Source organism: Telmatherina bonti (assembly GCF_933228915.1).
Source record: "Telmatherina bonti genome assembly, chromosome: 13".
Classification (NCBI taxonomy): Eukaryota; Metazoa; Chordata; class Actinopteri; order Atheriniformes; family Telmatherinidae; genus Telmatherina; species Telmatherina bonti.
Genome location: NC_136611.1, coordinates 24,395,901 through 24,409,234, shown reverse-complemented (window position 1 = coordinate 24,409,234; position 13,334 = coordinate 24,395,901). Strand labels below are relative to the sequence as shown.

At 37.4% G+C, this 13,334-nt stretch overlaps 1 protein-coding gene across 1 annotated transcript in view; it reads left to right on the top strand.

Annotated features, from left to right (window-relative positions):
- Positions 1-25: 25 nt before the first annotated feature.
- Positions 26-13,334, top strand: part of pdlim2 (PDZ and LIM domain 2 (mystique)) — a 36,819-nt gene continuing 23,510 nt past the window's right edge. The window contains exons 1-4 of the mRNA XM_079251788.1: positions 26-282; positions 6,979-7,103; positions 8,928-9,079; positions 11,945-12,014. Of these exons, the coding sequence (XP_079107914.1) occupies positions 7,011-7,103; positions 8,928-9,079; positions 11,945-12,014 (315 nt within the window). The 5' untranslated portion in view covers positions 26-282; positions 6,979-7,010. The remainder of the gene's footprint in view (positions 283-6,978; positions 7,104-8,927; positions 9,080-11,944; positions 12,015-13,334) is intronic.

Here is a 13,334-nt window from a genome sequence, read left to right as displayed (position 1 = left end):
CTCGTTCGTGCCACTCTTTGACACTGCAGACGAGAAAAAGGAGAGAACGACGGGAGCAGCTACGCTTAGCTGTGCGTGTGTTTGAAGAAGGAAAGTAGTCGAAGCTGCTTCGTTTTGGTTGCGGTTCGGACACAGTAGTGGTGAGACTGAGGTGAACTGGGACCTGCTGGGTGTTGAAGGGTTTTTGTTTTTTCTTCTTCCTCGAGGAACCCCGCATACAACAGGTGAAGAAAGACATAACCCTGTGATTAAGAAAACCTAAATCACATCTCATTCAAATTGGTAAGTCGATTTAGTTAATAAAAGTATCTCAGAGTCAATGAATCTGAGTCACTCTGACTTAAGTGGGGAAAAAAGTTAAATTTATTTGAAAAAAAAAAATTAAATTGATGTGTTGGACTTAGTTTAACTAATCACTGAACATGTGGTTTGCTGCCCTGCACACTTAGTTTTAAATATACCAAAAAAATTTATTGATAATATTATGGTTGATACTTTTTTAAATTCTCTGAGAACTTCTAAAAATGCACTTGAAGTTTGTTCATGTATGTTATCTGTACAGTAAAAGTATGCAGTTCCTAAACATGAGCTGCTGACTGATGATGCCTTGTGCCTCCAAACTGAGGGAAAACCTCCAGCATTCCTCTTGTATTCAGGAGACTGACTTATAGAGAGACTGGACCAGGCCTAACCCTCTAAAACACTCAAATAGTTATTATTCTATTGTTTTAAACTTGATTCCTCAGTTCCCGTTTGAGGAGCCTATTAATGGGGTTGACTATAAATGAACTCGTCCACTTCAGTTACAAAATATGTGGACAGGATGTCTGGAGCAGGGGTCCAGCTGTTGTCTTCAAGGGTCACAATCCTGCAGGTTTTCCACATATTTCAGCTCCAACATACCTGATTCATATTTATCAGTCGTAGCGCAAAATTCATTGGCTGTTGGATCCATTTAATGGAAGCCAGGTGTGTGAAAAACTTCAGGACAGTGGCTCTAGAGGTCTGACTTTGGACACCCATGCTCAAGACATACAGTCCCCCACTTCAAGTTCACTAAAGGTGTTTAGAAATAAATAGAACTGGCTGTGAGCTCAGTAGATGGGGAAACAATTGAAGGTGTTTCAGGGTAAAACCCAGAACAGTCCCAATGAAACCCTCATGTTCTGTTATCCCCAGTGCTGCTGTTTGATTTATTCTCCATTGTAGCTCTGCTGGCCTCATGTGCATGTTGTACCTACCCTCCTCTGAATCTGGTGTGATGGCTTTGCTGCTTTTCTACTCAGTGAACGCTCAGGAACCAAAAGTAAACCACTGTAATTTTGGATGGAGCAAATCAGTAGCTTTTTAAGAAAACACAGAAAGAGCCAACTCTTGATCTTCTCACTCAGGGAAAGATTTCCTTTGTGTTGCAGTTGTGGTAACGTTTTAACTATAGTATGCAAATATTTTTAGCCTTCTGAGCTTTGCATTTTGTTCTACTTCTTTAATAGGCAGCTTTGCTCTGTCATGCACATGTAGTCAGGAAGTAAGTCTGAAAGATGAAAGGTTTTTTTTTTTTTTGGATCACATAAGTGTGGTTTTCAATTTTAGCAGAGGCAGAGCCAGGGCGTGTTTTGACTCTTGTTCCTTTCTCTTGACATTTTGTGAAAATTTGTGAGGCTAAATATGTTCTTATATTATCAGATAGTGTTGAACAAGCATTAGTTATGTGCCTGCCAGGTTTGCAGTTGCAGCATCACACAGTGCACGTTATGAAAAAAGTTGCTTTGCCGCCTCTCACAAAAAAGCAACGTCAAGTTAAAGAGGATGTGGTTTGGCATTTTTCTCTAGAAGTAATGTTAGATGAGCTCAGTGTGAACAGTGATATTGTGATGCAGAGTGATGAGTAAAGACAAATGTTCTGTCTCTTCATATATCAATCAAAGTTAAAAGTTGAAGTTTTTTGTCTACTGTAGCAGTGCAGCAGCAAAGTGATAAAGGGACGATATTGCAGCCTGTTGTGCTGCAGTAAATAATTTTATCTTGAAACTTATTTTACAAGATGAAACTCTCAGGATGATCCACCCTTTAGGTTTGCTCCTCTCAAGGGAGTAACCCGCAAAACTTACAGGTATGTTTCAGTACATAATTGATTTGATGACACATGAACAATTAAAAACTTCAGCCAAAATAAACAGCAGACAATCCCATGAGTTCACATCCTTTTATTATACATCATCAAACATTTGTCATTATTTGATGTTTTCTTGTCTCCTTAGAGACTGCAGCTATATTGGATAATATGGGTGTGATTTAGAGAATGAAATAACTTGCTGAACAATCTATGAGGTCCAGAAACTTGCTGTTGCATTCCTCTCCCTTGTATCAAGAGGGTGTGTGTCCAGGTAGGTGGTGCCCTGACAGTGTACTGCATGACACCCAGCTTGGAGTCAACAGCAGCAGACTGCATCGCTGACATAGCTTGTTCAAAGTTTACACTTATGTTTAGTGACAAGTGAGAACCTTGACAAGTGTGTGATTCATAACAGGAATATTCCCCTGAAGCTATAGTGGTTCATCTAGGAGTGTTCCTTCACATCAAAGCTCTGTCAGAGCTCTAAATTGAATGTGTTAATCTGTGTTCATCAGCCATTGTTTTTGTATTGGCGTGTCGGAGAACCAGTGCATGTTAATCTTGACTGAATGCATTTTGACCCAGAGTTCAAAGAAAGTCTCATAAGGAGAGATTATGGGTATATGTAGGTGGCAAGTTCAATATAAGACCTGTCTGCTTTAATTCCATCCACTTGTATTAAGATTTTTCCAGTCCAGTACATATGGTAACAACTTGTTTTTCCACATTTAATGCCATGTTATAAATGAGCTGCTAATCCTCAGGGTTGGCATTGTTAAATGCGATGATGCTAATAGTTCCCTGCAATGTTTACAGTACATTTAAACATTGGTTACGTCACAGCATGTTCTTTAACAGTATTTCTTAGAAATATTATTATTAAAAAAGTACTTTTTTCTTCTTATAAAACAAAGTTGTAAAAAAGCCAGTGAAGATGTGATTTTGACATGACAATGTCCATTTTTACTTGAGCTAATCAAACTGAAAGATGTCTGCATGTTGTAGCAGCGTGTTTTAAATCTAAAACTAAAGGCTTGTGCTTCCCTTTCATACCTTCCGTTTCTGATTTAGCCTGTAGGGACAATCTTTCAGACCTGACAACTGCCAAAATGCCTTAAACATATAGAGTACATACATGGCATGCTTGAACAGCAAAAATGTCCTTGTGGAAATAGTGAAGTAAAGCTGCATTTGAGAACAGCTTAGAATTTTTATCTTAGACTTGGAAAAAGTCACAGAAATGCCACAAGAAGTCTGATTTCATAGTATTGAGCTTGGTAAGTTTTCTCAGTTCCTGGCTCCTGTACTTGGTCATTTCCCAAACAATCTTTGTTTTTACAACAAATGCTAAACAGATATTTTGGCTCATTTGATCCAATCAAACATGGAAAACAATAATGGCTAGCAAAACAACCTTGGAAATAGATATGTGTACCATCCTCCAAGCATGTGAATGTGAATTTTTGTCTTTTTCTTATCATTGGTCTGTTTTTGTTTGGATTTAGCTAAGTAGATAAAGTTACATTTCAGGAACTGTACATAAGAAAAAACAATGACCAAAAATATATGTGAGAATTCTTCAAAATATAGATAAAGACCTCAGTTATAATTACATTTTATAAGTTTTATTCCTTCCATGCAAGTGTTTCCATCATGCAAAATCAAGCTGTATATATGAAGGAAAGACCCATTATTGTTCTACAGAGCATACTTTATAAACATGGGTAAGGAGAATCATGTCATTTGCACAAATTTAAAGATCAGAATTTGTAAAGAGGCCTGGCAAAGGAATCATCTCTTCCACAGCATCACCAGAATGCAGATATTCTTGAGAACAGCGTAGATTCACAGAGCATCACAGCTCAGGAAAAATCTCTTATTCTTATTTTAGATTTTTTATTTAATATATGTCATTTCTGCATCTAAAAAATCTTTATAGAGATTATTTTCATATTCATAAAACAATGACGCTGTATTAGTTTAGCTAGATTTATGGCATAGTCTCTCAATGTTGAATGTGAGCCAAATAAGAAATACTTTTGAGAAACTAAACAGCCTGTTGTCATTTGTCAAACATGTCATTTCACTGTTTGTTTGATGTGTGCAAGTACATGGGATGTATTTTGGAAATGAGTTTCACAATTCCAGCTCTGATCAAACTGGGCTCTTACTGCTGAGGATGGGTTAGAAGCCATAAAAGTGACTTCATGAATAGAATTCTTATCATTGTGTTAAATTGTGCTGCCAATTGGTTTGGCAGCAAAGCAGCTAGATGTCACCAGAACAGAATTGATCTTTTATGTGTATTGGCAGCTGCCCAACAGCACCTTTTTGTGGAATAGGGTGGTTTCATCAGTCTGTATTCAGCATGTTGCTTTCTGTGCGCTGCTGTGCAGTCTGGTAAAAACTCATCAGTCAGACACCAATTAAATAGAGCGCATGAGTGGGCCAGTTATCCCTAATACTGGAGCGTTATTTCCCTCATCTGTTGTCTGTTTAGCTCTGCAGCATGCTTTCAGCATCCTTTCATCATGATGTCCACTATCCTTTTTATGATGTAAACAGTGAAGGTTTACAGAGAATTAGCAGGGTGCTTGGCTGGTAATGTTCACTGTATAGGAAAGTCTGCTGAGACTCATGGAACTAATTGACTCCCCTAGAGGCTGGGAAAGTTTTGAGGCGGCTTCTCTCTGTCATTATCTCAGCTGCACTTATTTCTGCAGGCCACAGCAATTAAGAGACCCTAATGATGGTGAGCCCAGTAGCCCTCTTAATTGGCCTACACACTTAATGAGTAAGTAGGTATGCACTGTTTGTCCCAAACACTTGTGGAATGTGCAGACAATGAAGTGGACCAGTGTTTGAACGGGTATAAGAGAGTAGCATGGCTAGATCCACTAAACCTGTTGTTTGTCTTACTTGCTTCTCCTATTTTGAGGAACTCTAATAACTGTATTATGCAGTTATGTAATCATTGACAGACCTTTTTATTACTTTATTTGCAAAGACATTGATTAAGATCATTAACATTCCTCATGGTCACATTGTGTGTATACCACATACATGTACATTGTTTGATAATGGGCATATTTTTAAGTATTGTAGTTTGACCCTGCCAGGAAGTTGTAAAGCATGATGACATAATCACCTCATGTAACCAGATGAGCAAAGGTCCAATTAACATCTCAGGCCAAATGCTCATCTGCTTCCATTGTGTTGCTATAGGAAGATATATTGACTTTATATGTTTAAGTTTGTCAGTTAAAACAAAGACTAAACATTGAAAACTGTTGTCTTGTATTCATTTTTTTTAGTTCTAGAGATGAAGTCAAGTATGTTGTTGACATAATGTCTTTCCTAAATAAATACATAAATTCTGGGGTAAGTGGTTGCAGGCATAATTTTGTATGTATGTGTTTGCATTATGCAGATCTTTCAGGCCATAAATATCTTGTATGAAGTTGTGAATTATTAACTGAATCACTGAGTTTAGCTCATGACTGGAACTGAATCTCATTTGTACCGAAAGTTTTGGAAAATAGTCCTTGAGAGTTGTTTTGGCCTTTTCACTCAGAGGGACACCAGTGTCATGTTTTGCAACCCGTCAGATTACCCTTTTGTACTCCACTGATAGGGACTTCATCATTTATCATCTTGTCATTGTGTTCATATTGGAGAAGCCAACACAGTGATAAATCAAGGACAGCTTGTATAACCGGAAAAAAAAGGAATTTAAGTCAAGCAACATGAAGTTGGAAATGCTCATTTACTAAGTATCTTTATTTTTAGCTAACTGTATTTTATGTCTACAAAAAGCCTCAGAGGCTTGGTGAGAAAATCTGCACACCATATTCCATGTTAACTATGTTTTCACCAATCATAACGCTGTACTGTGTAATAATTTGGACTTTCCACTCAAACGATGATTAAAGCTCTCCATTTGGTGCATCTGTTTCTCATTCATCTCTGCATGTAGCTTTCCACCTTTCTGAGGGATAAACTTGATCAATAAAGTAATGGCAGAATCTGAGTGCATTTTTGTAATAGTGCTAAAATATTATGTATACTACTTCAGTTTCAGTAATTTGCTCCATATCAGTTCATACAAACTTCAATTAAGCTGTGAACATTTGACATGTAAATCCTGTTAAAAAACAAAGTTTGTCTTTTAGAAACCAAGCAATCAAAAGTCTTTACATGGTTTTATCAATTTTAAATGATGAATCTACAGTGGGATTTATACACTAGATTTATAGTGATGGATTCAGAAATATGTACATAATCATGCAGACCCAGGCCATATAAACCACTAAACAAATCAACTGAACAGCTAAAACAAGTCTTTTTGTCTATAACCTGCATTGTATGCATGTCTGAAAGAGCTGCGATATGTGTTGCATGCCATGTCAAAGCCATTGTATAATCAATTCATAAACATTATAGATGGTACTGTTAACCACTATATAATGCCTAGATCCAATGTTCTGTGTTTTCTTACATTTTGTTTGTTGTTTTCCTTGTATTCTCAGAGCATTCGGATTCAATCAAACTCGTTGGCTCTGCAGGCATTTAAGCAATGTTAGTCATGTGTCTTTGGTTTCAGATTCTTCCCATGCCTGTTTGATGTGGTTGCACAATTCATGTCAAAGAGCCTTAGACCAGTCAAAGGGACGTGGTGCTGGAGATGAAAGGACAATCATACAAATGTTCATTGCCTCCACCAGTTGGACAAATGTTAAGCCTGGCTGGCAGAAATATGATGAAAACTGATAAAAACATTCGGCCGTAGATATGTGAAGTTCAGAAATATCGCTTATAAGACAAAAAAGAAAGACATTTCCTTTTTTTTTTTTTCCCCCCAGGTTTTGACAAGAAGAGTTTATCCATTTCCTCAATGGCACTAACAGTGAACCTGATTGGTCCTTCACCATGGGGCTTCAGAATATTTGGAGGACGGGATTTCAAGAGGGCCATAACTATATCCAAGGTACAAGTGGACACAAGTATTTTCCTGAACTTTGCCACACTTCTCTAACTATATCCTCTGTTTTTCTTAAAATGCGACTTGTAATGGTGTGTTACGTAAAGCAAACTTCCTTACCACATCTCTCTTCTGGCATGTGTTTATGTCAGTTTTTGTGTTGTACCTATTTCCTCGTCTGCTGAACCTGTTAGAATAAGGTGGAAGTAGACTGTATTAGTAGGAAACCACTGATTACAGTTACAGTGGGAGGCAAAGGGTTCCTGATTTTGAAACATGTTTTTTCATTGGTCCCTGTGCTACTGCTCGTGTATTGCCACGTGTGTCAAAACAGTTTCTACTTAAACATGCTTTTTGTTTTTCCTGGCCATATTTTCTCATTCTAAAAAGAAAAAAAGTTGGAACAGAAGAGGTGGAAATATTATTGCTGTAGGTAAACGCATCCAGGAAACCTGGCTCAGACACTTCTGCATGCCAGAAACACCCTGATCTGCCCTTTGTACATCCTGGTATTGCAACACAATCCCCCCCCCCCCCTTTTGTAGCAAGACTTCCCCAGCAGCTTCTCAGACCATTAAGGATAAGTTATGGCAAGGCTATGGCAGGGTACCAGTGCTTCAAACAGATGGAGCTTCATGCTCTTTTTTTTTTTTGCTTTAAAAAAAAACATGAATTGTTTTGCTGTATTATAACAATTTATGCGAGAAAAACAGGTCTGCTGACATGTAATTGCCTAAAATTAAGGTTTTGTTGTTATTTTCAGTAAACACCAAAATATTTACTTCTAAACTTCTGCAAGTGAAAGGAATCACTTGTGAAAGACAAACTTCAGCACGGATATTAGTTAGAATAAACCCGCTTGAGAAACACCTTTTACCCCACCAATGGTTAGGCAGCTACAACATCTGAAAGGATTGGCATTTACTTAGCAATAACATGGATGCCCTCTTTTTCATTGCTATTGGCCTAACAGATGGTTTAAACCTATTTTACTTTGGCACAGACTCTAGAAAATAACCCCCAACTGATCTTAGTTTATGTGAAATCAGGCGTATCCTGATCAGACAAGGCATGCACTATTGTTGGTCACCACAGCAACGCTTGTTTGCCTCTCAACTGGGCTCTAGACATGGCACTTCTGCCCTCATACTTGGCATAACAGACCAACAACTAACCTGCTGATGTTCTCTTAGATGTATCACTTTCCATTTAAACAGGATTTAATCTTTGCTGATTGGCTCCATTTATTCTGCTCTGCGTTTTTTTTTATATTTTTTTTTTAACTTATCTGTTTTTTATTTGTAAAGCAAGCAGTGTGACACGTAGCATCCTAATTTCTTAAAGTTAAAACACATTAATGTCCTGCTTTAGTTTCAGGCTTGTGTGACTGTAATTGGGAGACACCAGAACGGAGCTGAAAGTGGTGGTCTGGATGTAATGTTTTGGCCCATTACTGAGGAATTCCTTCTGATGTAGTGGTGTAGCACACTGTTGAAGCTGGTTGCAAAGGTCAGACCTAATCAAACCATGAACTTTTGTCACACTTTGAGAGAATCGTGATTGTTTATGGCATGGTCCAACTCTGTCTTGTTCCATGTATTTAGGTGGGCAAAATCCTGATACATGTGCTGGTATTTAATATAAACGCTCTGATTATGAGTAGACACATGTGGGTTAAGAATTTGAAACACTCTTAAGATTTTTCTCATTTACTGTGTCAATCATTATTAGCTTGTTCACACACTTAAGTGTTTATGCTTGGCAAATAGAGAGCATCCCTAAAGGGTTATGTCCAATGAAATAACTGGAAGTCACTCTTCTGTTTAACAGGTCAATGGGGGCAGCAAGGCAGAGCAAGCAGAGCTGCAACCTGGAGATATAATATTGGAGATCAATGGGGAAAACACAGCGGACATGCTGAATGTGGAGGCCCAGAACAAAATTAAGAACTCAAAGACCCATCTGGAACTAGTGGTGGAAAGGTATACAGACATGCCAATATGCTAAATAATTGTACTTTCATTACTTAGTTTTATTTTGCTTTTTTCTTTGCCATTTGTCTATTTATTTGTTTAATTTATTGAAGGTGTATTGTAGTGTTGACCAGTACAACCATCTGCAGCAGTGTCTCATATAAATATCTTCTATGTCCATAATTCTCTGTTTGTTCCAAGGCCACAATCTTTTTACACTGCTTTTAACTCTATCAAGCTTGCACTGAACAAACAAAACAAGTGATTGTAATCAGGGGAAATGCCAGCGTCTATGAGAACCACAGTGTTCCCTTGCCTGGTCCCTCCTAATAAACTTTGTTTTGAGATTTTCCAAGACCTTGTTTGGATGGCAGGCCTTTGGCTACCAGAAAGCTTCACCTTTAAGCCAGAACTGCTGTTGGCTGGCATTTTGATTAAAGCAACTCCCTTAATCCTCATTTGGTCACTGTTGCTCCCCCATTGCTTTGTTTTTGTTAAATAAAGTCTCCCTTTCTTATTTCATGCACAAGCATAAATACACACACACACCCTAGCACACGTGTTTCCACGTATTTCCTTCTCGGATGTCCTACGTCTATGTGAGTGAATTTTTCCCTTCTGACCTCATGTCTCCCACCAAGCTAGAAACAACATTTATTTCATGCCTGTCCAGTACAGTGCCACTGTGTAGATCTGCTGTGTTTTTAATCCCACTGTTGGTTATTGGTGGTTTTCAGCACCCATGGTTCTTTATGCACCTCACAGACTTTTGTCCTGATGCAACCCCTCAACTGTTTAGCTTATGTCAGGCAAGCTCCCAAGAAGATGGTAACTGAGTGCCAGAAATCTATAATGCCTACTTTGTCCTTTGCTAAGGTGAGAATTTATTTTCAGTAAAGGATATGTTTTGAGTCTGGCTCGAACAAATAGTGGCTGTAACCACAAAGATGGAGTTTGTTATTGGAGGACCTTGATATAAATAAAAAAAAAAATTTGTTTCAGTCATCATTATTATTTTATCTGGTTTGATATGCTGAGGTTATTTGTCAGCAAATCTACAGAACATATTTTGTTTATAAAAATATAGTCAGTTAAGAAAGCAACTACACTATCACTGTCTTAACCCCAAAATATTTTCATCTATCTTGTTTGGAACTTCTTGTTCAGATTTTATTGTTTATTGATGGCTTGTGGATGATGTCATGTTGACCAAAGCATTTGCCACTTTCTGATCTTGTTCCTTTCTGTAATGGAGGAAAACCGACAGAAATTCCTGGGTGGAGCAAAGATATGCTGGTACAGCACAGGAGTAAGCTTGCAAAACATTGGGAGCTTGGACTAATTATCTAGTCTGATGCAGTTAACTGTTTCATCATAAATGTTTTATTTGTTTGCTTTTTTTTTTATTGAGGACACATTTCCCATTGGATTTAATGGAGAAAGCATGTCCAAACTTTAACTTGTACTGTATGTGTAAAACCATAAAACTTATAAATGTGAAGTTTCATTTAACTATGTACTTGTTTGGCTGCATTATTGAAACATGTACCTAAATAGTATCATCACATTTTGTGGAATTATTTCACCACTTATGAGTCTAATCAATCAAAATTGAGCTCTATTGTAAATTTAGGTTTTGATTATTGTAAATTACAACCTTAAAATGTTATTCAACAACCTAATGAGAAAATTACATTATGCTTTTTAGTCTATATTGTGGTGATTTTTGGAATAAAATCAAAGGTATTTCCTCCGTGCTAACAGTGATTACAAGTTAACTTGAATACATGAGCGGCTAATGCCTTGTGGGATTAAGGGGATCTAACTTTACAACATGGCATCAAAAGGAAAACCATTATTATCTCAGAGTATTTATTTATTTATTTGTTTGTTTTAGACTTTTACCATACCTCAACTGATCAACATTTTGTCACCACAGCAATACGTGACATCTGAACACCAAATCTTTCACTTTTTTTGTGAACTGAATCCTCTTAAACTCTGTGTTTTCCTCCTAGAAGTATAAGGAGTATTTTACAGAGCAGATTGTTTTTGGAGGCAGCTAACTCCAGGTCACAAAGATGACAACAGATGACCGTTAAACAGTCTGTCATCTGTTGCTCTTCTGAGATATGCAGAACAGAGTAGAAATTTAAGGCAAATGGTGACCATTGCAAGTTTTATAGTTTCAGCTTTTATCACTGACTTTTTCATGCCAACAGCAGGTCGTGAGGTAAATGTGTCGGACAGACGCTGCATTAACTTTTGGCTTTTTCCTCTCTCTGCTTGCTATGTGGAGGCAAGTCCACAAGAGGTGTGCCTTCTGGGTGATTCACCACAGGCATTTCAGCCTTCCTGTGTGCCTCTTTTCCTCAGGCTGCACCATGGAAGCTGTCAGTCTCTGGTCCTGGAGAGCCACTCCATGTTTGCATTGGCCCTCATATTGCTCCTATTTTTTCCCCCCTTCCAAATTCAGGAATTGTAGTGCTTAAAATCTGTTTTATGTTTAATAAAGAAAAGTACAAGGGAGGTGGGAGAGTAAGGACTTTTCAAAACTGAGTCTGCAATACTCATCTTCAGCAGCATTCTCCAAGAATGAATGTAGAATAAACATTTGCCAGAGCATTAAGCAAAAGGATATCAAAAAGGTTTGTTTTTACTAGCTCGCACTTTGAATAAGGTTCTCTTGCACTTGTGACCTTTTTAGTAAGTGGATTACTTTTCCATCTTTCAGCATTTTCTTTACAAGTTCTTTTGCACAATTTTTATTTTTATACTTGGCTTATTTATTTTGCATAAACTTCCTTAAGCTTCCTGCAGAATTAAACTTTTGTGTTATGTCTTTACAAGTTAAATTTCTGTCTGCTTTTCAAGACCTGAACCTTCCAGTCCTGGACAAACCAACGGCATCAGTACCCCTGAACAACTCACTGGGCGCTTCCAGGTAAGTTTTGAACCTGACACCATGCTCTGGTGCATAAAAAACAAGCAATTAATAAAAAAAAGTCTTACTGGTACCCCCAAGTGTCTTCTTTTTAAACTTCCTGGGAACGCTCGCAACTAGTGCAGTGTCTTTTCAGTGTATATAATACAATGTGGTTGTGTAGAGCCATTAAGTGCTTAAAACAATTAATTACTCTTTTTTTATTTTTTATTTTTTAAGTCATAAGAACCACATTAACAAGAACATATTTAATCTGATGCTACTTTACAGTCAACAGAAATGCATGTTAGGTTAATCACTCTAACTTTCTTAATCTCCTTAGGAGTAAGTGTGAGTTGTTTATGGTCTCTCTGTGATGTGTGTGTGTGTGTGATGTACTGGTGGTCTGTCCAGGGTGTACCCTGCCTATTGCCTAATTGGTAGGATAGGTTCCAGCTTCCTCGCGACTGAACTAGACGATTTGGGATAGAAAATAGCTTTTTACTTACTGTTTACTTTTGAGGACTTGTGTGATCTTCTCTAGACTCGTATTAGAAAATTGGATTGTACTAAACAGTTTTTTTTAATTGTACTACAGACTACTAGATCTGACTTTCACCATTCACATCACAGTTGTTACCAAGGCAGCTTCTAAACCAGTTTGAAAACTTTAAGAGATTTAAAAGATTTGGTTCCAAAAATAGACCAGGAGACACTCATCCATGCATTCATCTGCAACATATCTGCTATGGTCTTTAAACAGGACATCTCAAAAAGAGCATTAAACAGCTGCTTTTCATCCAGAGCTGCTAGTTTGAACAAAGATTATGAGATCTAAAAACCATCATACCAGTTTTAGCATATTTTGCACTCGTGAGCAGTCACTCAAAATAATAAATTTTTCTAGTTTACAAATTCCATAATAATTTAGGCCAAAAATACATGTGTGATGTGTTCAGAGAAATAAACCTAGCAGGGCTCTTCTGGTCAAACACAGAGAAGTAGCATGTAGCTGGTTGTTATGCTACAAACAAGTGGAACAAACATCCAGTGGAGACTAAACTTTCACCACATTTAGACACTTTTCAATTCAAGTTGATTTTTATTCTTTTCTTGTGCACCTATGCATGCATCTTTTAACTGATCTTCCCTCCTGCTTGCTTTTTATCAATTTAATTTAGTCATGTTAAATAATTCTATCTGCATTTTTGCCTGGATTTAATTTACTTGATATTATTAAAAGTGTTTCTCTGTTTTATGATGTAAAGCATAATATGAATTATTTAAATTTGCTTTTATGTATGACATTTGCAATACAGATGAGCTTGCTTTGCTTTGCCT